Source organism: Parasteatoda tepidariorum, chromosome 9, assembly GCF_982258835.1.
Source record: "Parasteatoda tepidariorum strain Cologne lab strain chromosome 9, Ptep-v5.0, whole genome shotgun sequence".
In the NCBI taxonomy this organism is placed as follows: domain Eukaryota; kingdom Metazoa; phylum Arthropoda; class Arachnida; order Araneae; family Theridiidae; genus Parasteatoda; species Parasteatoda tepidariorum.
In genome coordinates this window covers 13007588-13030912 of record NC_141763.1, presented here as the reverse complement: position 1 = coordinate 13030912, position 23325 = coordinate 13007588, and the positions used below count along the sequence as shown (strand labels likewise).

General features: G+C 30.7%; 1 protein-coding gene across 1 annotated transcript in view; it reads left to right on the top strand.

Annotated features, from left to right (window-relative positions):
• Positions 1-1844: 1844 nt before the first annotated feature.
• LOC147803320 (uncharacterized) overlaps positions 1845-23325 on the top strand; it is a 99926-nt gene continuing 78445 nt past the window's right edge. The window contains exon 1 of the mRNA XM_087150894.1: positions 1845-2115. Coding sequence (XP_087007020.1) covers positions 2014-2115 — 102 coding nt within the window. The 5' untranslated portion in view covers positions 1845-2013. The remainder of the gene's footprint in view (positions 2116-23325) is intronic.

Sequence of the window (23325 nt, the reverse complement as noted above, 5' to 3'; positions counted from 1 at the left end):
TAAAAAAAAAATTATGGAGAACCATACCTTATATGTTTAAACAGCAGTGTGTGTCTTTCACTCTTTTTTTTTACCCCTTTCGACAAAACTCTATGTGGGATGTCATTAACTTTTTACCAACTACTATGAGAAGGGCAATTGAAAGTTAATCTCAGATTTAAACTTCTTTTTTTTTCTTCATGGCCAGGTTTTATCAAGTTGAGCTATCTTTACTGCACTATCAGCAGTTTTATTTCCATTTAAAGAAACTTTTTCGTAACCACAGCAATTCAGAAGTTGTACTTTTTTACGGGGGGAGGGCGCTAAAATAATGATGAGCAGAGTGTCTCAAACTACAACTTTTAAATCTTGGTGATCTGCTGTAATCATCTACAGTAATATTCTTAGTTCAGGTGAAAAAAATCATTGCTCTGTGTGAAGAGTGGATCAGTAAAGTCACTGAACAAAATATAAGCAAAGCATTCCCGCAGTAAACAACTATCGACCCCGGAGGAAAGGATGATACGTAGGCAATTTCGTGACCAGCATTGCGCACCGACCGCTTTTACTTCCCATGGTTGCGAGTAGATTTGAAGCTGGTTGAGCTTCAAGATGCAAATGGAATAGAATTCCTGTCCTTTGCTCCTTATATGTAACCTCAGTCCCTTAACCTGTGTGACATCACTGGGTCTTCAGTCGAAATAAACTTAATAGCTTTTTTTTAACAACTAGTGGGCTGCGCCCCCTGCTCGCTAACGCTCGCCAACCCCCGAAAATTGCTGCGCAATCTTATATGGTTTGCTTCTCGTACCAAGATAGTTTCGCTCGCTACTAACTTAGGTACATTGCAAATGCACACAATTCTAAGAATTCAAAACAATCATTCAAATCCATATAAAAAAAATTAAAAAAAAAAAAATTATAGCTTTTTAGTAAATACTAAGTCATTAAAATAAATTTGAATTCAAATAAATGACATGTAATTCGTTAAACCTATTAGAAATGTGCTATAGTATAATTCGTAATATAAATCAAAAATCGTCAAATAAATTCGTAATACATAAATTCGTGAAAAAAAGCGCTTTCGCCAAAATACTAAAATAGAGATCTATCGACAACACTACTCACTTCTGCCTAGCTTAATGGTATGAGATTGCCGCAGCTGATGTTCTCTGGTTATTTCAGTTTTTAAAAACGCTATATGTTGAGTCACCTCAGCTAGATTTGGCATGTGACATTTTTAGCGGCAATCATTGGTCGATTCGCCGTGAAAGAGAAATAGTAACGTAAACAAAACAAAGCAAACGTTGCCACCGGCGGAAAAGAAATACAGCCAAAATTTGGGAGCCACGTAAGAGTATTATATATATTAGATTGCGTATTACAAATCTTGAAAAATGAGAGGAAAAGAAGATGTTTTGGTAGAACTATCTACCCAAATCAAGAAGTTAAAATATTAAAAAAATAAGAAAAGAATAAACAGTTTCTTTTAAACTATTAAATATCGAAAGTTTATAAATATATATGAATTAAATCGACTTTTTACAGTTGTTGTTCGTAAATAGATCGTATTACGATACGTTATGAATCAAGAGCGAGAGAAGAAAAAAAAATTACTGACTAAATTCTTCATTCCATTTATTACGACCACACAGTTTGCTTATTTTCTTAAGTTTAACAACCTACGCTTTACTTTCCCCCATGTCACCCCTTCTGACGAAAGCGAAAACAAATAAACTTTGGGAACAAAATAATCATCCCAGTGGACGTCTTTTCCTGCAGCCTATGGGAAAGTTCAGCGCATCCCTCCTACTCCCCCGACTCGTCACCCTCCAGGACTTATAAAATGTTCGCCCTGCCCTGTCACCGCCCTCAATACTCTCCTCTGTCGCCTGTTGCTTCTTCTCATTCATTCCTTTAACGCTGCTCATCTCACCCTCTGCATTCTGAAGGGAGCTTTCTCCATCAATTTCTTCACTACATTCTAAGAACAATTAAATAGAAACAAAGTTAGATTTATAATTCTAAAAGAAGATGCTGAAGATCTACATCGTCGCTTTTGTTATCGTGGCCTGGGTGTGTGGGGAGGCTGCATCGGCCTATCTGAAGGCTTTTGAGGAAGGAGAGGCACCAGAGGTTAGCTATTTATTCATTATTATTATTAATAATAGAACAGTATATTTTTTAAATTAGCGTTAAATGAGCCGCTCAGAAACCAATGCGGTTAAGTCCATTTTTTGATATTTTCTGATTTTTGGAAATTTTGATGAAATAAATAATAATCTTCTTAGTTATTAAAGGATTTACTCGTTGGTTACTTTTTTCTAGGTTAGACAGTAATTTTTTTAATAGCTTCTGAATATATTATATAATAATTTCAGAAGCCATTGTGAATAAGTCCACCTTTTATCAATATTTTTTTACATAAACTTTGAAATAAAAATTAAATTCTTCTTCTTCTTTCGATATTTGTTGGTAACACTGAAAAACAAGAAATTCATAGTAACCAGGGTTGCCAGACGTAGTATTTTTAATACTACGGTAGTATTTTTTCACCAAAAAAGGGGTATGGTATTTTTCGTAGTATTTTTTTTAAAATGTGGTATTTTTTATTTTTTTTTAAATTTTTTTCATTTCCTAAAACAAAGAAAAGTGCCACTTTAGTTTTGAAGTAAAAAACAATTTTTGAAATAATCCAACAGTTTATTTTCTTTTAGTCACTGTATCTAGTGATGATTGAGAAAAATCGAAGTTCGTTTATACTAGAAGACATAAATTTCCTATCTTTTTCAACTGCCAAAAGGTATAAGTCCTAAAATTTTAAGATGCTGTCATTATTTCAATAAATACTTACGTTTTTATTTACACATCCTGTACATATCTTGTTTTTTTGCAGAGTTTACACCTCGAAAAAAGAGTTTATACACTTTTCTAATTAAATTAATAAACCAGGAATTTTAAAAACTAATGTATCAAAAAACATTAATTTTCTCAATTGTTGCGTTTTGGACTTAACCGCATTGGCTTTTGAGCGACTCAAATTGCTTGATATTAGATCACTGACTTTTGACTATTTCATACAAAGACCATTATCTGTATTACCAAATGAAATGGCGAATCACATACAATAAGATGGATGTAGAATTATAAAGGTCTCATACACTAAAATACCCTGCCAAATTATTAAACACACTATAAAATTCTATGTAAAATCTTAATTATTAGGTGATACTGTACACATTTATTGTCTTTACGCAGCTGAAACCGGTTTGCACTTGTTTGGGTTCGTGTATCAATTGGCTAACATTGTAAAACAATACGTTAAAAATAAATACAAATAGGAAGTACATAAATCTCCCGAATAAAAGCTCATTACATGTATCTTTAAATATAAGAGTATTGCATATAAACTATTACAAAACAAGTAATTATTAAAAAAAACTACACTGTGTCTAATAATTTAATCTAATTATTATAACAGACTAATATAATACCTAATATAATAAATATACGATATTTTTATAATACATCAACTAATTTATCCGATCGTCGAATTTATATTACATATCGTCTAATTTAAACAATTCATACACGAACGTAAATAAGTACAAACCGGTTTCAGTCGCTTAAAAACAATAAAGCTGTGTAATATCACCTGATAATTAAGATTTTACATAGAATCTTATAGTGCGTCTAATCATTTGGCTAGGGACTATAAATATAAAACTATATAAGTCAACTAATGAGTAGTTTATTAATATGAATGTTATAGTTATGTTAGCCTTTTTATGTTAATGAAAATAGCGAAAGTATAAATAAAATAAAATATGGATTATGAAACACTGTCATACTTCCTCCAATACATAATTCGAAAAAAGTAATCGTAGTTTCTAAAAAAGGGCAACTCACTAAGAAGAATCAATAAGCACAAAAATCCATCATTTTTTTCAAAAACTATTTTATCAAATATATTATAATATTTTATCAAAAATATTTTATCAGTGTGTGCTTTTAATTATTTTCAAACCTTATTTTTTAGTCATTTGAAAGGCACGTGCATAATTTGTTTAAATTAAGCAAATCTTAATATTTTCTTTTATTATTATTATGGTTTAAGGCTGAAATATAAAGAGATGAGAAATCAATGTTTTAAAGTAGCATTTTTTCTTGGATTATTTTTCTATATAAATTTTTTCGCGTTGTTATAATTCATGTTAAATATTAGGTAATTTTATTTTACATTGAATGGCGTCGTCCCTTTAAGTTCTTCTCTGATAGCGTTTGAGTAAATATACATATCCATAGATTATTTAGAAATAATTACAACAATGATTATTTTATTGTTAAAGGGTAAGGACAAAAATAATGATGCATTAAATGGAAAGGAATTGGTTAGCAATAAATTTATAGTGTGATTTTTCTGAATAAATTCCTTTTTTATTCCAAAAAAGATTCAACATAACAAGGTTTTAGAAGAAACTCTCCGACATAGGAATTCAAAATTAACATTAGGTGGATATATAATGGCGAGGGGGAAAATATTTTTTTTTTGGCATAAAAAGGTTTTCGAGATATCGAGAGTATACTGTATACTTTGTAAGTATTCTTTATAACATATGAGTGTTCTAAAGCAGGCAGGACTCACCTGTTTGATATAAACATATAAAAAAATAATGAATTAAGAGTGACAAATAAAGAAAGGTTTAACTTTGCATATAAACAAACCTTTACCTAACCTTTTACCAAACCTTTACCTAACCTTCGACCTTTAGCTGTTAATTAAAAAATGTAACGATTTTTAAGTATGGGTCGATTATTCTGTAATATTAAAACGATTTTATAAAAAAGCACAGTTAGCACAAACTTATACAAAAACATTTTTTATGATGTTTCATAACTGTAATTTGGATTTCGTATACAATAGATTTTCTAAATAACTTAAGATATTTTATGCACAACATATGATGTTTCATTCATAACGCAAGCCATTTCACGTAAAACATATGATATTTCATTCATAGCATATGATGTTTCGTATGCAAATTATGATGCTTGATGTACAATGTATATTTCAAAACATATTTTGATGAGCACCATAGCAATGAATTTTAAAAAAGTACTCCAACAGTTTGACAGTATGGCAATGTTGATCAATGCCCTATTTATTTATGTTTTGGGTGCAATTTAAACTTATTTATAATAATTTAAATTAGATATTTGTGCGTATATTATCAACAAACTTGTGTGAGTTTAATTGTTACTTAGCTCTCAGGTACTGTAAAAAAATCGTTAAAATTTTTTTTGTTAAAAAATTATTTAGCAATGGAGCGAAAAAGTTATTTTTTATTGCTTTGAAACTTTAAAAAAGTTTTTTATTTACAGTTTTAACTGCAGAAGATGTATGAACACAAATTTAATGCAAAATTTAATACGAAAGTAAATATAACGTAAACTGAACTAAATTTACCGATTCATAACTATTAATTTGTAACTAAATATCTTCATCATAAAATGTTGCGTAATAAGTCAAATTAAAAACGTAATAATCATGATAATATTAAAAAGACCAGATAAATAAATATTAATGGCAAAATTTAATAAATTGCAGAAGACTGTAAAAGTTACTTAGATCTTCGTATATAAAATATCATATCTTGTGATTTTTTTGTCCAATGGGAATGCACGAAGCGATGATATGACAATTACTTTTTTTTTGTCCAATGGGAATGCACGAAGCGATGATATGACAATTACTTTTTTATGATATATTGAGCAACAATATATCGATAGAATAATATTTTATATATAAACAAAAAAATTTGCCTTGAGATTCTAGTTCATCTTTTACACTAGTTCTAGTTCGTCCTTTTGTACGCACTATTAAGTCTTTAAACTAGAAAGATAATTACGTATTAGTAGTGTACATGCTCCTGGTGTTGAAATTTTCTACCAGTGTTTCTAAGTGTTGAAATTGATTCTACATATTATCTAAGATCTGCTGATTTTTAAATTGACTATCTTGACTTGATCGTCACAATATCTACTAGGCATTCGTTAAAGTGAAAATCTTTGCACAATAGCAACGTTTCTGTAGAATTAAATTAATATAATGTAATTCATTTATTTTTCAATATTTAAAAAATCCAGAGCGTTTCTGCTGTACCGCGCTCCAAGAAAAAAAATTACATTGACTAACATTGGCTACATTGACAAACGCAAATGCAGCTATTCATAATAATTAGAAAACAAAGGAACGCATTATGCATATAACCGAAGTGAAGAATAATATACATTAAATGTAAGCTACACATAATTTTGTTTAATCCACACTATATCATATTTGCACTATTATCGATTCTAGCGACACCTGTTCAAATTATATAAAGTGACGCGGACAGAAAAAAAACATTTTAAAAATGATTTTTAAATATTTCTTAGTATATTTATATATTTTTGGAAATTTTGACACCTATCCTTTGATTTGGAATTAATATCAAAGTTCTCATTTGAACCAAAAAATTATGAAAAATCATTAAATTGTCCGACAAATGACCCCTTCAAATATAGCTATTCATAATAATTAGAAAACAAAGGAACGCATTATCTATATAACCGAAGTGAAGAATAATATATATGAAATGTAAGCTACACATAATTTTGTTTAATCCACACTACATCATATTTGCACTATTATCGATTCTAGAGACACCTGTGCAAATTATATAAAGTGACGCGGACAAAAGAAAAACAGTTTAAAAAGGATTTTTAAATATTTCTTAGTATATTTATATATTTTTGGAAATTTTGACACCTATCCTTTGATTTGGCATTAATATCAAAGTTCTCATTCGAACCAAAAAATTGTAAAAAATCATTAAAGTGTCCGACAAATGACCCCTTCAAATATAGCTATTCATAATAATTAGAAAACAAAGGAACGCATTATCTATATAACCGAAGTGAAGAATAATATATATGAAATGTAAGCTACACATAATTTTGTTTAATCCACACTACATCATATTTGCACTATTATCGATTCTAGCGACACCTGTGCAAATTATATAAAGTGACGCGGACGAAAAAAAAAAAAAAAAAAAAAAACAGTTTAAAAAGGATTTTTAAATATTTCTTAGTATATTTATATATTTTTGGAAATTTTGACACCTATCCTTTGATTTGGAATTAATATCAAAGTTCTCATTTGAACCAAAAAATTGTAGAAAATCATTAAAGTGTCCGACAAATGACCCCTTCAAATATAGCTATTCATAATAATTAGAAAACAAAGGAACGCATTATCTATATAACCGAAGTGAAGAGTAATATATATGAAATATAAGCTACACATAATTTTGTTTAATCCACACTAAATCATATTTGCACTATTATCGATTCTAGCGACACCTGTACAAATTATATAAAGTGACGCGGACAAAAAAAAAAAAAAAAAAAAAAACAGTTTAAAAAGGATTTTTAAATATTTCTGAGTATATTTATATATTTTTTGAAATTTCGACACCTATCCTTTGATTTGGAATTAATAATAAAGTTCTCATTTGAACCAAAAAATTATGAAAAATCATTAAATTGTCCGACAAATGACCCCTTCAAATATAGCTATTAATAATAATTAGGAAACAAAGGAACGTATTACCTATGTAACCGAAGTGAAGAAAAATATACATTAAATATAGGCTGTACACAATTTTTTTTTATTAATTCTTTATCATATTTGCACTACCATCGATTCTAGCGACACCTGTGCAAATTATATAAAATAACGCTGACAAAAAAAAAAAAAAAAAAAAAAAACGCTTATAAAATGAATTTTAAGTATTTCTTAGTATATTTATATATTTTTGGAAATTTGGCACCTATCCTTTGATTTAAAATTAATATCAAAATTCTCATTTGAACCAAAAAATTATGAAAAATCATTAAAGTGTCCGACAAATGACCCCTTCAAATATAGCTATTCATAATAATTAGAAAACAAAGGAACGCATTATCTATATAACCGAAGTGAAGAATAATATATATGAAATGTAAGCTACACATAATTTTGTTTAATCCACACTACATCATATTTGCACTATTATCGATTCTAGCGACACCTGTGCAAATTATATAAAGTGACGCGGACGAAAAAAAAAAAAAAAACAGTTTAAAAAGGAGTTTTAAATATTTCTTAGTATATTTATATATTTTTGGAAATTTTGACACCTATCCTTTGATTTGGAATTAATATCAAAGTTCTCATTTGAACCAAAAAATTGTAGAAAATCATTAAAGTGTCCGACAAATGACCCCTTCAAATATAGCTGTTCATAATAATTTGAAAACAAAGGAACGCATTATCTATATAATCGAAGTGAAGAATAATATATATTAAATGTAAGCTACACATAATTTTGTTTAATCCACACTACATCATATTTGCACTATTATCGATTCTAGCGACACCTGTGCAAATTATATAAAGTGACGCGGACAAAAAAAAAAAAAAAAAAAAAAACAGTTTAAAAAGGATTTTTAAATATTTCTTAGTATATTTATATATTTTTGGAAATTTTGACACCTATCCTTTGATTTGGCATTAATATCAAAGTTCTCATTTGGACCAAAAAGTCGTAAAAAATCATTAAAGTGTCCGACAAATGACCCCTTCAAATATAACTATTCATAATAATTAGAAAACAAAGGAACGCATTATCTATATAACCGAAGTGAAGAATAATATATATGAAATGTAAACTACACATAATTTTGTTTAATCCACACTACATCATATTTGCACTATTATCGATTCTAGCGACACCAGTGCAAATTATATAAAGTGACGCGGACTAAAAAAAACAGTTTAAAAAGGATTTTTAAATATTTCTTACTATATTTATATATTTTTGGAAATTTTGACACCTATCCTTTGATTTGGCATTAATATCAAAGCTCTCATTCGAATCAAACAATTTTAAAAAATCATTAAAGTGTCCGACAAATGACCCCTTCAAATATAGCTATTCATAATAATTAGAAAACAAAGGAACGCATTATCTATATAACCGAAGTGAAGAATAATATATATGAAATGTAAGCTACACATAATTTTGTTTAATCCACACTACATCATATTTGCACTATTATCAATTCTAACGACACCTGTGCAAATTATATAAAGTGACGCGGACTAAAAAAAAGCAGTTTAAAAAGGATTTTTAAATATTTCTTAGTATATTTATATATTTTTGGGAATTTTGACACCTATCCTTTGATTTGGAATTAATATCAAAGTTCTCATTTGAACCAAAAAATTGTAAAAAATCATTAAAGTGTCCGACAGATGACCCCTTCAAATATAGCTATTCATAATAATTAGAAAACAAAGGAACGCATTATCTATATAACCGAAGTGAAGAATAATATATATGAAATGTAAGCTACACATAATTTTGTTTAATCCACACTACATCATATTTGCACTATTATCGATTCTAGCGACACCTGTGCAAATTATATAAAGTGACGCGGACAAAAAAAAAACAAAAAACAGTTTAAAAAGGATTTTTAAATATTTCTTAGTATATTTATATATTTTTGGAAATTTTGACACCTATCCTTTGATTTGGCATTAATATCAAAGTTCTCATTCGAACCAAAAAATTGTAAAAAATCATTAAAGTGTCCGACAAATGACCCCTTCAAATATAGCTATTCGTAATAATTAGGAAACAAAGGAACGTATTACCTATATAACCGAAGTGAAGAATAATATACATTAAATGTAGGCTGTACATATTTTTTTTTAATTAATTCTTTATCATGTTTGCACTACTATCAATTCTAGCGACACCTGTGCAAATTATATAAACTAGCTCAGACAAAAAAAAAACTTTTTAAAAATGATTTTTAAATATTTCTTGGTATATTTATATATTTTTGGAAATTTTGACACCTGTCCTTTGATTTGGTATTAATATCAAAGTTTTCATTTGAAACAAAAAATTAAAAAAAAGTTTTTTTAAATGTCCGACAAATGACTCCTTCAAATGTAGCTATTAATAATAATTAGACTTATAAGTAGTGTGTGTTTTCCGACGTGTCACAAGGATCTTATGCTAGTGTAGCTTATTTAATAAGTTTTAAAAAAAAAGTTGATGTTAAAGTTTCCCTTCCACAATCTAAAGCCAGAGTAACACCAATGAAGAAAACACCTATTCCAAGGTTTGAGTTACTTGCACGTCTGCGAGGTTGGCGTCATTCATTAAAATAAGACTTAAGATCAAAATTTTATAAGAGTATCACTGGTCCGATTCTTCAACAGCACATTTCTGGATTAAGAACGTAGAAGCTTGTAGAACATTTGTAACGAATCGAGTTTCAGAAATTAGAATCCTGACAGGCCGGAAAATTGGCATCATGTACCTGGTTCAGAAAATCCTGCCAACCTACCATCAAGGGAATGCTTAGTGAAGAAACTTATCGAATGCTGATAGCGGGAGGGCCCTCACTGGTTGACATTTTCAAAAGAAGAATGGACTCATTCTTCACCAAATGATAATATAGAGAGTGTCGACACTGAAAGACACAAGGAAGTAACAGCTTAATTGAACAAATTTAACGACTTGTACCCGCGTATCTTCAGCTATTTTTCAAAATGTGCGAAATTACTAAGAATGATCGAGTGGATGTTTTTATGTGAAATTCAAGACTCTGGAGCACCTGACTTAGATCATCAGGATAAAATTAATTTCAGCAACATCTTCAGAATTTACGAAACATCCCTAAGGGATAGATTTTAATTAAAATATCTCAGTCTATTTGTTCAACGTCCATCATCATCAGCATCAATATTGGAACAACTTAAAATAGATGACATTCGTTGAATTCGACAACAAACGAAATGGAATATGGCTTTAAGCTAGAGTAATATAAATATATCCAGGAAAAGAAGGAAATATTCGAATTGTTCGAGTCAAAGCAAGATCTAGGGCACTGATTCCTCCCATCAAAAGATTATCCCCTCTTGAAATATCAGATATGGAATCAAACGTTACTGCGACATTTAGAAATTTAGAAATTTTATTCCGGAAAAATCGAAAGAAAATTTCTGTTCCTAAGTTTAAAAAAACCCTTTAACCTATGGTCACCATATATAGACGGCGGGTTAAACTCCTATACAGATTTATTACTTGAACTCTGAAACTTTGTTTCTTATTTTGTACTTTTTTTAATATTTTAATTTAATGTTTTCAACTTAACTGTATTTTTAATGTTTATATTTATTACGATTAATTTAATTTATATCATTAATCAAAAGTTGGGAGAAATGTTAGAAGATAGCCTCAAATGTCATTCATATTTGAAATTTACTTTACGAATTTGTGTGTTGGCAACGATATTTTTTTGTAGTTAAATAGAATTCGTCAATAAAGATGTATAGACGTGAAATTGTCTCATTTATTAGTTTATCAGGCGAACGAATAGTTATTGCAAATTAACAACAATCTTTATAAATAATACATGATCTTCTTCTTACCGTTTTTTCCCCTCTTTTTGAAAAGAAAAATACCATGATAACTTCCATAACCAAAGAAGATTCAGAGATCTTCGACTGAAATCAGCATAAAATGAACAGAAATCATAATGGTATTTATCTAACAATTATATATTTATATCGTTTTTAAGGAATATACCAGTAATACAGTGCTGGAGAAAAGCATAAAGTCACTGAAGAGACTGATATAACATAAAAAAGAAAAGACTTATATGTTTTTATTTTATAATATGGCCATAGATTATGACATAATAAAATTAAATGCATAATGAAAATAATTGCAAGATACACAATTACACATTACTTTATGTGTTATATAAGATTTCAACGCAAAGTTAAAGTTAGAAAAAAGTATTAAGTTGGTACAACTCTTACACCAGTAAACAACGTGAGATCCTTTTTTTCCCGATTACATTTATTAATCTCGCATTCATGGATCCAGATAAGAGTTCGTAAAATACTGATATCGATATTGTTCCAAGACATCTTCATTGCATCAATCCTACTTGCTCTTGAATCGTAAGCCAGATCTGTAAACTTCTCCTACTAATATGCCCTAAAGGTTTTCTACCGGATTCAGATTCGGGCATCGAGCTGGCCACTCAAGGGATTTAACCTCATTTGCTTTCATCCATGATTTAGTTCAGTGTTTCCCAAAGTGTGGTACGCGTAACCTCAGGGGTATGGGAATAGTTAAGCGGGGGTATGCGTTTTTATGCGATAACAAACGAAAATTTCAAAAACATTTATTTAAAAACAAAGTTAACAATGAAAATTTACGATCGCGTATTTTTCTATTGGCCATTTTTTTGCAGAGTTAACAGATAACAATCAGTGGTGTCAACAGCCAGTTGTGATTTTTAACTTTAGTAAAAAGTTTTGATGGAAAAAAATACATTCATTTTTTATTAGTGGTACACAGCGTTACGAAAAATTTAGAAAGGGTATACAGAAGTCATAAGTTTGGGAAACACTTATTTAGTTGAATATAAAGTATGAACTGCCGTATTGTCCTGTTGGAAGGTCCAGCTTCCGAATGTTATAAGAGGAGCAACAGGCAATAAATTATATTCCAATATATCTTAATATACATAATTGAATTTATTTTAGTTTGTGTAAATATAATTGGAGTTGTACCGACTGCTGCGAATGCGGTCCAAACCATAACGGCCCCACCACCAAATTGATTTTTGGAAAATAAGTGTGGTTCGTAAGTCGTACGAAAAATATCGACCGCTATCCAAATCATCATCAGAAAAGACCACATCACTCCAATTCCTACGATGTTTCTTTGCAATTTCCTAACGAGCATCTTTGTGCAATTTAGTAAGCGGAGGTTTTCCTCTTAACATTTTTAAATTGAATGTTCGGAATCTCTAACCATGCGGCTGCTGCATGGTAACTGCATTTCATTGTTAATTTGTGCAGTTGACGTCTTACAAGCAAGCTTCCAGATTCATTTCTCTTTCCTTCATGAGATGTTTTTTGCCTTGGACCTTCCTATTTTTCTTGTAATATGAGAACCACTCAAAATCATTATTTTAAGAACTAAAATTCCACCTCGATCGCCTTCCATTAAATAAGTTCCCCTTGGCATTGTATTGCGCATGCAAACTACCAAATTCTGATTTTATACTATAGTTTGTCTACGGTAAGAACTCTCCCCGTGACAAAGTCTGAAGCCGTCTGCTGGTCTGGAAACAAGAAAAGCGCATTTCAGGGTGGGTAGCTTCTCTTCACTCTAGGGCTAACACAATAGACTGAAGAAAAAGATTCCCTTTTTCTCACTGAGCCAAGACAAAAACTGTCCTAAACAATGACCCCACACCCCTTCTTGAAATAGTTATACCTCGTTACCATAGTCACCGCTACGGGTTCAGACGAGTGGCTAGGGGAGTTCTTACTTTATTTGAACTATACTCGGATTCGTATCTTGTAATGAAGCAAACCGTTTACTCGCATACTTAATGCCTGACAGTGACGTAATTGGTGTATATATTATTGGTATATGTATATATGTTTTATATGTAAGTATGTTTTATATGTATATGTTATTGGTATCAATTTTTATAATTTTTTCCAAGTTTTTTTTCAATTATTATGTCAGTTTTAACATGATTTAAATAATATGACTTCAATGATAACAGACAAAGATAACACTGAGTTTTATAATCTGTGAAAAGAAATAAATTTTGCGGATTGATAATTAAAAAAAAATATGATGTAATTTTTTATATGTTTAAAATGCAATTGTTTTGTAATTGTTTTTACAATCGATTCGGCGAATTTCAACATATGTCACATTGCTCAAAATTATATCTAGCTCAAGTTTGTCGTTGAAAAATGAATAAAATAAAATAGCGTTTTCTAAGGGAAAAAATATTTTGATAATAATTTTGGCATAAAGCATTGCGTTATTTCACTTTACGCTAATCTTAAACGTTATTTTAACTAATTAAAAATTCTAATTTTATTTTATTTTATGGCATTTAGCACATTTCAACTGAACGTTACAAGTGAAAAATTAATTCGAGCTGATATTTCAACTTTTTTTTTATTAGTGAAGAGGCATTTCTAGAATTTAAAAAAAAAATCTTATATGTATTCAGAGTATTTTAACTTATGTTACATTTTCAAAAATAAATCGAGCTAATGTTTTATCCTTTTCTTTATTTCATTTTGCAAAACAGCGTTTTCAGAAGAATAGAAAGTTCTAATATCAATTTAGCATGCAACGTTTTCGAGTTATACTTGTTTTCCAAATTAAATCGATTTAACGTTTGAGGAAGAGTAGAAAATTCTGATATGTTCTGTCATCTAACCGTATGCATATTTCAACTTATGTAACAGAATAAAAGTTAAATCTAGTTGAAGTTTTAGCTTTTTCTTCTTTTTTTCATTTAAAAATAAACAACGTTTCCCGAAGAAAAAAACTTTCTTTTATCTTTTAGAAGTTCATTAGAAATTATTTCTGTTTTCCTTTCCTCACATTTCAGAAGCATTTTCATAATAAATGCAATATATGTCTTCTTTTCTATGAATTGATGCAGTGTTATCATGAAATGTAATTCCTCGGAAGATTTCAATTTTCTCTTCCTTTTTTTTTCTTGCCATTTTTAACTCTCCCGTTTTCTCATATGCACGCGTGCCACGTATGCTTTCTATTTCCTTGAGTTTGACTGCAAAAAGTGAAATTGCCATTTTAATAAAATCCACTTTCGTGCACCCCCTTCGAAAACAAATATTCGAACGAAGCGACTTTTCCTACGCACACCCCCTCCCTTCCACTTCTATAAGTGGGGAAAAGGGGGGATGATTCCACGGAACACACTCTCCACGTGTTGCATTTCGAAAAACAGTTATAATAAAAATATTGAAACTGTTGTAATATCACGTATTGTAATATCATAATTTCATTGGCACGTTGATCAGTGTTGACTGTCTTGATGGAAGATCCCGCCAACATCACCGGTTTTTTGGCGAAGATCTTTCAAATGTAATTTAAGTGTCGCCAAAATATAGAATTTAGCATTTGATTTAATATCATTTTGAAAATAACAACTTTTAAATTATTTAACACCTATTAGGGGTGTTCTGTGAAAAATCACTCTTCATGTGTTAGAATCGTTGTCAAAAATGAAGACGAAAATAATTTGTGAGTCGTAATATAATATTTACAAAAAGAAAAAAAAATATCAACGCTTTCGAAACCTTATAAATCACTATTTATGTATAGGATGTCAAAACTTAATTGAAACTTGAAAGTGTTTCCTCAGGCAATCAAGCTAGTTTTGGGGACAAGCATATCCGCTTTCCAAAAAATTATTGCCTGTTTTGGTGATATTTGGTGCACTCGAGAATTTCATTTGCGAGAAATAAGTGCATTCTATTAGCTTTAAGTAATTAGAAATTAGTTGTTTCACATAATTAACAATTATAGAGAATGAATATTTAATCTAATTTATCAGAATAAAAATATCCGCTCATAATAAAATAATTTATTTAAATTATATGAAATAACTTGGGATACTCCATCGCTCGCTTCGCTCATCGATTGTTTCGCAGTCTTTTTTTTTTGTCGCGATAAACAGATAAATACATCAAAATAAAATATTACTGAATTAAAAAGTCACAGTTGGGTACTTAAAACCAAATTACATGGCTGTATCTAATCACGTGGCTGTGAATGGCGTGATATATACCATTAAATAAGGGTTAAATAAATAATTTACACACAGGAAAAATACGAGTACATCGACAACTATCGAAAATAGATTAGGCAGTTATCTTCTAATGTTATCTAAAGAAAGAATCAAAACTCTCAGGTAAAAAAGGAATACTTTTTCTTTATATTAACATTCTGCATATTTTAATGTCTTGCCAAAAATATTTTTCTTTTAAACCTACAAGTTGAAAAATTATTTTTCCGACATTCAGAACGGTGCAAGAATTCATAGTTGTTTTAAGTCCGTTTTAATAATTCTCAAAAATCAAAATTCGAGATTTTCTGTTAAATCCGTTCAAGCTTCGTTTCAGAACATAAGGAGTTTAAGGGGAACATAAGAAAAGTTTAAGGATTAAGACAAAATCCTTTCGAAAATGTTGATTGTTTATTTAACAGTTAATTTGTAATTATTACATCCCGTTAAATTCGTTACGATATCAGTTTCATGCATGCTTTTCTTGATCTTGTGTTTCAAATCATAAAACTTTATGTCGAAAATATTTATCAAGAAATGCCTCCCATTGTTTTTTTCAAATCGTAATTAAGGAAATGTTAAGAAATAATACCGACTTATAATTTAATAAATAAGTAAATAAATCATTGTTAAAGTATGGTGAATAATGAATCTTAAAATAAATATGAGTTGGAAAAAAAATTAGTTTTGTAATAAAATACCTCACTTACGAAGAGAACTGAATGGAGCAAAAATTAATTATGTGCACTAATAAATGAAATAAGTCCAATCTTCTTGCTATTTCTCTTTAATGAATTGGTAATGAGCTTTTTAATTGAATTCAGAAAAGAATTCGAGATTCAATATTTACTTACAGTTTTTGATTTTTCAATTTTAATATTAAACTAATGTCTGCAAATAAATTATTGAAACTTTTTTGTTAAAAGTAAATAAAATTTTAAAAGTTTTAAATGTCGCCTTTAGTTTAGATAATAAGGGAGAAACGAGTTAAATCCTTTTATTTTAAATTCAATGATTACAAAAAATTCGATATTTTAAGTTCTTCGCTAGAATAATTCTTTTTTTACAGTGATGTGATGCTACTGTTTCATTTCGTTTTCAACAATTCTTATTATTAATCCGAGGTTCCAAATTATCTGAATTATTTCAATATCTTTCAAAACTTAACATGCTTTAAATTTTTTTTTTTAATTTCTACTAATAGAGACGGGATGGCTCAGGAAATAAAGCGTTCGTCTTTTAATGAGGTGAACCGGGTTCGAATCCCAGCGATGGCTGGTCGATACGAATTCCGCATCCGGCTTGCACCGACCACAATGCTAACGTAATATATCCTCAGTGGTAGACGGATCATGGGTTAGAGTGCCCTTGACGTCAGGCTAACCGTGGGAGATTCTCGTGGTCTTCCTCTCCTTGTAACAAAAATGCAGGTTAGTTCCCTCAAAAAGTCCTCCAGAAAAACAAATTTCTCCCAATACTTGATCCAGGAGTTCAGTTGTCTTCTGGATTGAGTTCAAAATTACAAGGCTACGTAGTTGAACATTTGTAGTCGTAAACGCGAAAATTGGGTCAGTTGTTCAACGACGGTTATAAAATAAAATAAAATTTCTGCTAATAATTTAATGATGAATAGCCTCTCCAAATAAGCTGCTGTTCTTCAGTATGTAAATTGCATAAATTGCTCGTGGTCTTCCTTTCCTCGTAACGAAAATGGAGGTTAGTTCTCTCAAAAAGTCCTCCAGAAAAACAAATTTCTCCCAATACTTGATCCAGGAGTTCAATTGTCTTCTGGATTGAGTTCAAAATTACAAGGCTACGTAGTTGAACATTAGTAGTTGTAAAATTGGGTCAGTTGTTCAACGACGGTTATAAAATAAAATAAAATTTCTGCTAATAATTTAATGATGAATAGCCTCTCCAAATAAGCTGCTGTTCTTCAGTATGTAAATTGCATAAATTGCTCGTGGTCTTCCTTTCCTCGTAACGAAAATGGAGGTTAGTTCTCTCAAAAAGTCCTCCAGAAAAACAAATTTCTCCCAATACTTGATCCAGGAGTTCAATTGTCTTCTGGATTGAGTTCAAAATTACAAGGCTACGTAGTTGAACATTAGTAGTTGTAAAATTGGGTCAGTTGTTCAACGACGGTTATAAAATAAAATAAAATTTCTGCTAATAATTTAATGATGAATAGCCTCTCCAAATAAGCTGCTGTTCTTCAGTATGTAAATTGCATAAATTGCTCGTGGTCTTCCTTTCCTCGTAACGAAAATGGAGGTTAGTTCTCTCAAAAAGTCCTCCAGAAAAACAAATTTCTCCCAATACTTGATCCAGGAGTTCAATTGTCTTCTGGATTGAGTTCAAAATTACAAGGCTACGTAGTTGAACATTAGTAGTTGTAAAATTGTGTCAGTTGTTCAACGACGGATATAAAATAAAATAAAATTTCTGCTAATAATTTAATGATGAATAGCCTCTCCAAATAAGCTGCTGTTCTTCAGTATGTAAATTGCATAAATTGCTCGTGGTGTTCCTTTCCTCGAAACGAAAATGGAGGTTAGTTCTCTCAAAAAGTCCTCCACAAAGGCAAATTTCTCCCAATACTTGATCCAGGAGTTCAATTGTCTTCTGGATTGAGTTCAAAATTACAAGGCTACGTAGTTGAACATTTGTAGTCGTAAACGCGAAAATTGGGTCAGTTGTTCAACGACGGTTATAAAATAAAATAAAATTTCTGCTAATAATTTAATGATGAATAGCCTCTCCAAATAAGCTGCTGTTCTTCAGTATGTAAATTGCATAAATTGCTCGTGGTCTTCCTTTCCTCGTAACGAAAATGGAGGTTAGTTCTCTCAAAAAGTCCTCCAGAAAAACAAATTTCTCCCAATACTTGATCCAGGAGTTCAATTGTCTTCTGGATTGAGTTCAAAATTACAAGGCTACGTAGTTGAACATTAGTAGTTGTAAAATTGGGTCAGTTGTTCAACGACGGTTATAAAATAAAATAAAATTTCTGCTAATAATTTAATGATGAATAGCCTCTCCAAATAAGCTGCTGTTCTTCAGTATGTAAATTGCATAAATTGCTCGTGGTCTTCCTTTCCTCGTAACGAAAATGGAGGTTAGTTCTCTCAAAAAGTCCTCCAGAAAAACAAATTTCTCCCAATACTTGATCCAGGAGTTCAATTGTCTTCTGGATTGAGTTCAAAATTACAAGGCTACGTAGTTGAACATTAGTAGTTGTAAAATTGTGTCAGTTGTTCAACGACGGTTATAAAATAAAATAAAATTTCTGCTAATAATTTAATGATGAATAGCCTCTCCAAATAAGCTGCTGTTCTTCAGTATGTAAATTGCATAAATTGCTCGTGGTGTTCCTTTCCTCGAAACGAAAATGGAGGTTAGTTCTCTCAAAAAGTCCTCCACAAAGGCAAATTTCTCCCAATACTTGATCCAGGAGTTCAATTGTCTTCTGGATTGAGTTCAAAATTACAAGGCTACGTAGTTGAACATTAGTAGTTGTAAAATTGGGTCAGTTGTTCAACGACGGTTATAAAATAAAATAAAATTTCTGCTAATAATTTAATGATGAATAGCCTCTCCAAATAAGCTGCTGTTCTTCAGTATGTAAATTGCATAAATTGCTCGTGGTCTTCCTTTCCTCGTAACGAAAATGGAGGTTAGTTCTCTCAAAAAGTCCTCCAGAAAAACAAATTTCTCCCAATACTTGATCCAGGAGTTCAATTGTCTTCTGGATTGAGTTCAAAATTACAAGGCTACGTAGTTGAACATTAGTAGTTGTAAAATTGGGTCAGTTGTTCAACGACGGTTATAAAATAAAATAAAATTTCTGCTAATAATTTAATGATGAATAGCCTCTCCAAATAAGCTGCTGTTCTTCAGTATGTAAATTGCATAAATTGCTCGTGGTCTTCCTTTCCTCGTAACGAAAATGGAGGTTAGTTCTCTCAAAAAGTCCTCCAGAAAAACAAATTTCTCCCAATACTTGATCCAGGAGTTCAATTGTCTTCTGGATTGAGTTCAAAATTACAAGGCTACGTAGTTGAACATTAGTAGTTGTAAAATTGTGTCAGTTGTTCAACGACGGTTATAAAATAAAATAAAATTTCTGCTAATAATTTAATGATGAATAGCCTCTCCAAATAAGCTGCTGTTCTTCAGTATGTAAATTGCATAAATTGCTCGTGGTGTTCCTTTCCTCGAAACGAAAATGGAGGTTAGTTCTCTCAAAAAGTCCTCCACAAAGGCAAATTTCTCCCAATACTTGATCCAGGAGTTCAATTGTCTTCTGGATTGAGTTCAAAATTACAAGGCTACGTAGTTGAACATTTGTAGTCGTAAACGCGAAAATTGGGTCAGTTGTTCAACGACGGTTATAAAATAAAATAAAATTTCTGCTAATAATTTAATGATGAATAGCCTCTCCAAATAAGCTGCTGTTCTTCAGTATGTAAATTGCATAAATTGCTCGTGGTCTTCCTTTCCTCGTAACGAAAATGGAGGTTAGTTCTCTCAAAAAGTCCTCCAGAAAAACAAATTTCTCCCAATACTTGATCCAGGAGTTCAATTGTCTTCTGGATTGAGTTCAAAATTACAAGGCTACGTAGTTGAACATTAGTAGTTGTAAAATTGGGTCAGTTGTTCAACGACGGTTATAAAATAAAATAAAATTTCTGCTAATAATTTAATGATGAATAGCCTCTCCAAATAAGCTGCTGTTCTTCAGTATGTAAATTGCATAAATTGCTCGTGGTCTTCCTTTCCTCGTAACGAAAATGGAGGTTAGTTCTCTCAAAAAGTCCTCCAGAAAAACAAATTTCTCCCAATACTTGATCCAGGAGTTCAATTGTCTTCTGGATTGAGTTCAAAATTACAAGGCTACGTAGTTGAACATTAGTAGTTGTAAAATTGTGTCAGTTGTTCAACGACGGTTATAAAATAAAATAAAATTTCTGCTAATAATTTAATGATGAATAGCCTCTCCAAATAAGCTGCTGTTCTTCAGTATGTAAATTGCATAAATTGCTCGTGGTGTTCCTTTCCTCGAAACGAAAATGGAGGTTAGTTCTCTCAAAAAATCCTCCACAAAGGCAAATTTCTCCCAATACTTGATCCAGGAGTTCAATTGTCTTCTGGATTGAGTTCAAAATTACAAGGCTACGTAGTTGAACATTTGTAGTCGTAAACGCGAAAATTGGGTCAGTTGTTCAACGACGGTTATAAAATAAAATAAAATTTCTGCTAATAATTTAATGATGAATAGCCTCTCCAAATAAGCTGCTGTTCTTCAGTATGTAAATTGCATAAATTGCTCGTGGTCTTCCTTTCCTCGTAACGAAAATGGAGGTTAGTTCTCTCAAAAAGTCCTCCAGAAAAACAAATTTCTCCCAATACTTGATCCAGGAGTTCAATTGTCTTCTGGATTGAGTTCAAAATTACAAGGCTACGTAGTTGAACATTAGTAGTTGTAAAATTGGGTCAGTTGTTCAACGACGGTTATAAAATAAAATAAAATTTCTGCTAATAATTTAATGATGAATAGCCTCTCCAAATAAGCTGCTGTTCTTCAGTATGTAAATTGCATAAATTGCTCGTGGTCTTCCTTTCCTCGTAACGAAAATGGAGGTTAGTTCTCTCAAAAAGTCCTCCAGAAAAACAAATTTCTCCCAATACTTGATCCAGGAGTTCAATTGTCTTCTGGATTGAGTTCAAAATTACAAGGCTACGTAGTTGAACATTAGTAGTTGTAAAATTGGGTCAGTTGTTCAACGACGGTTATAAAATAAAATAAAATTTCTGCTAATAATTTAATGATGAATAGCCTCTCCAAATAAGCTGCTGTTCTTCAGTATGTAAATTGCATAAATTGCTCGTGGTCTTCCTTTCCTCGTAACGAAAATGGAGGTTAGTTCTCTCAAAAAGTCCTCCAGAAAAACAAATTTCTCCCAATACTTGATCCAGGAGTTCAATTGTCTTCTGGATTGAGTTCAAAATTACAAGGCTACGTAGTTGAACATTAGTAGTTGTAAAATTGGGTCAGTTGTTCAACGACGGTTATAAAATAAAATAAAATTTCTGCTAATAATTTAATGATGAATAGCCTCTCCAAATAAGCTGCTGTTCTTCAGTATGTAAATTGCATAAATTGCTCGTGGTCTTCCTTTCCTCGTAACGAAAATGGAGGTTAGTTCTCTCAAAAAGTCCTCCAGAAAAACAAATTTCTCCCAATACTTGATCCAGGAGTTCAATTGTCTTCTGGATTGAGTTCAAAATTACAAGGCTACGTAGTTGAACATTAGTAGTTGTAAAATTGGGTCAGTTGTTCAACGACGGTTATAAAATAAAATAAAATTTCTGCTAATAATTTAATGATGAATAGCCTCTCCAAATAAGCTGCTGTTCTTCAGTATGTAAATTGCATAAATTGCTCGTGGTCTTCCTTTCCTCGTAACGAAAATGGAGGTTAGTTCTCTCAAAAAGTCCTCCAGAAAAACAAATTTCTCCCAATACTTGATCCAGGAGTTCAATTGTCTTCTGGATTGAGTTCAAAATTACAAGGCTACGTAGTTGAACATTAGTAGTTGTAAAATTGGGTCAGTTGTTCAACGACGGTTATAAAATAAAATAAAATTTCTGCTAATAATTTAATGATGAATAGCCTCTCCAAATAAGCTGCTGTTCTTCAGTATGTAAATTGCATAAATTGCTCGTGGTCTTCCTTTCCTCGTAACGAAAATGGAGGTTAGTTCTCTCAAAAAGTCCTCCAGAAAAACAAATTTCTCCCAATACTTGATCCAGGAGTTCAATTGTCTTCTGGATTGAGTTCAAAATTACAAGGCTACGTAGTTGAACATTAGTAGTTGTAAAATTGTGTCAGTTGTTCAACGACGGTTATAAAATAAAATAAAATTTCTGCTAATAATTTAATGATGAATAGCCTCTCCAAATAAGCTGCTGTTAGTAGTATATATATGCGGGTCCTGGGCCACTTTCTCACACTTTCTCGCGCACGTTTAATAAAATCGTATAATTCAAAGAAAATTGATTAAAAAGGATTGAAAAACTTAATTTTTTATTAAATATATATAAAATTATAAAAACACCTTTTTCTTCTATTTTGGTCCTAGCACTTCCTCACGCACACCTTGGCGCACGCTCGCGCACGTTTAATAAAACTGTATAATTCAAAGAAAAGTGATTAAAAAAGTAAATTTTTATATACTGCATTATAATATTTTAATTAAATATATATAAAATGATAAAAACACTTTTTTATAGAAAAAGTTCATTTTCCTAATAGATTGTGCCTGGCGCACGAGTCTACTTGTTGATTTAATTGTTTTTATATTAAAGTATATATGTATTTTCCATCAATTAATCCTTCATAATAAAATACATAACCACCTTCATTTATTTCTTGAATTGCTTTGTCCGAAAGTTCTCCATGTTTCTTTTTTAGAAAATATTCTTTCACTTCATTTAGTTCCACAGTTATTTTCACAACTACACTATCGCCATACTTTGTTTTTATTTTTCTCAATGATATCAGTTTATATTTCCCCGGTTTTAAAT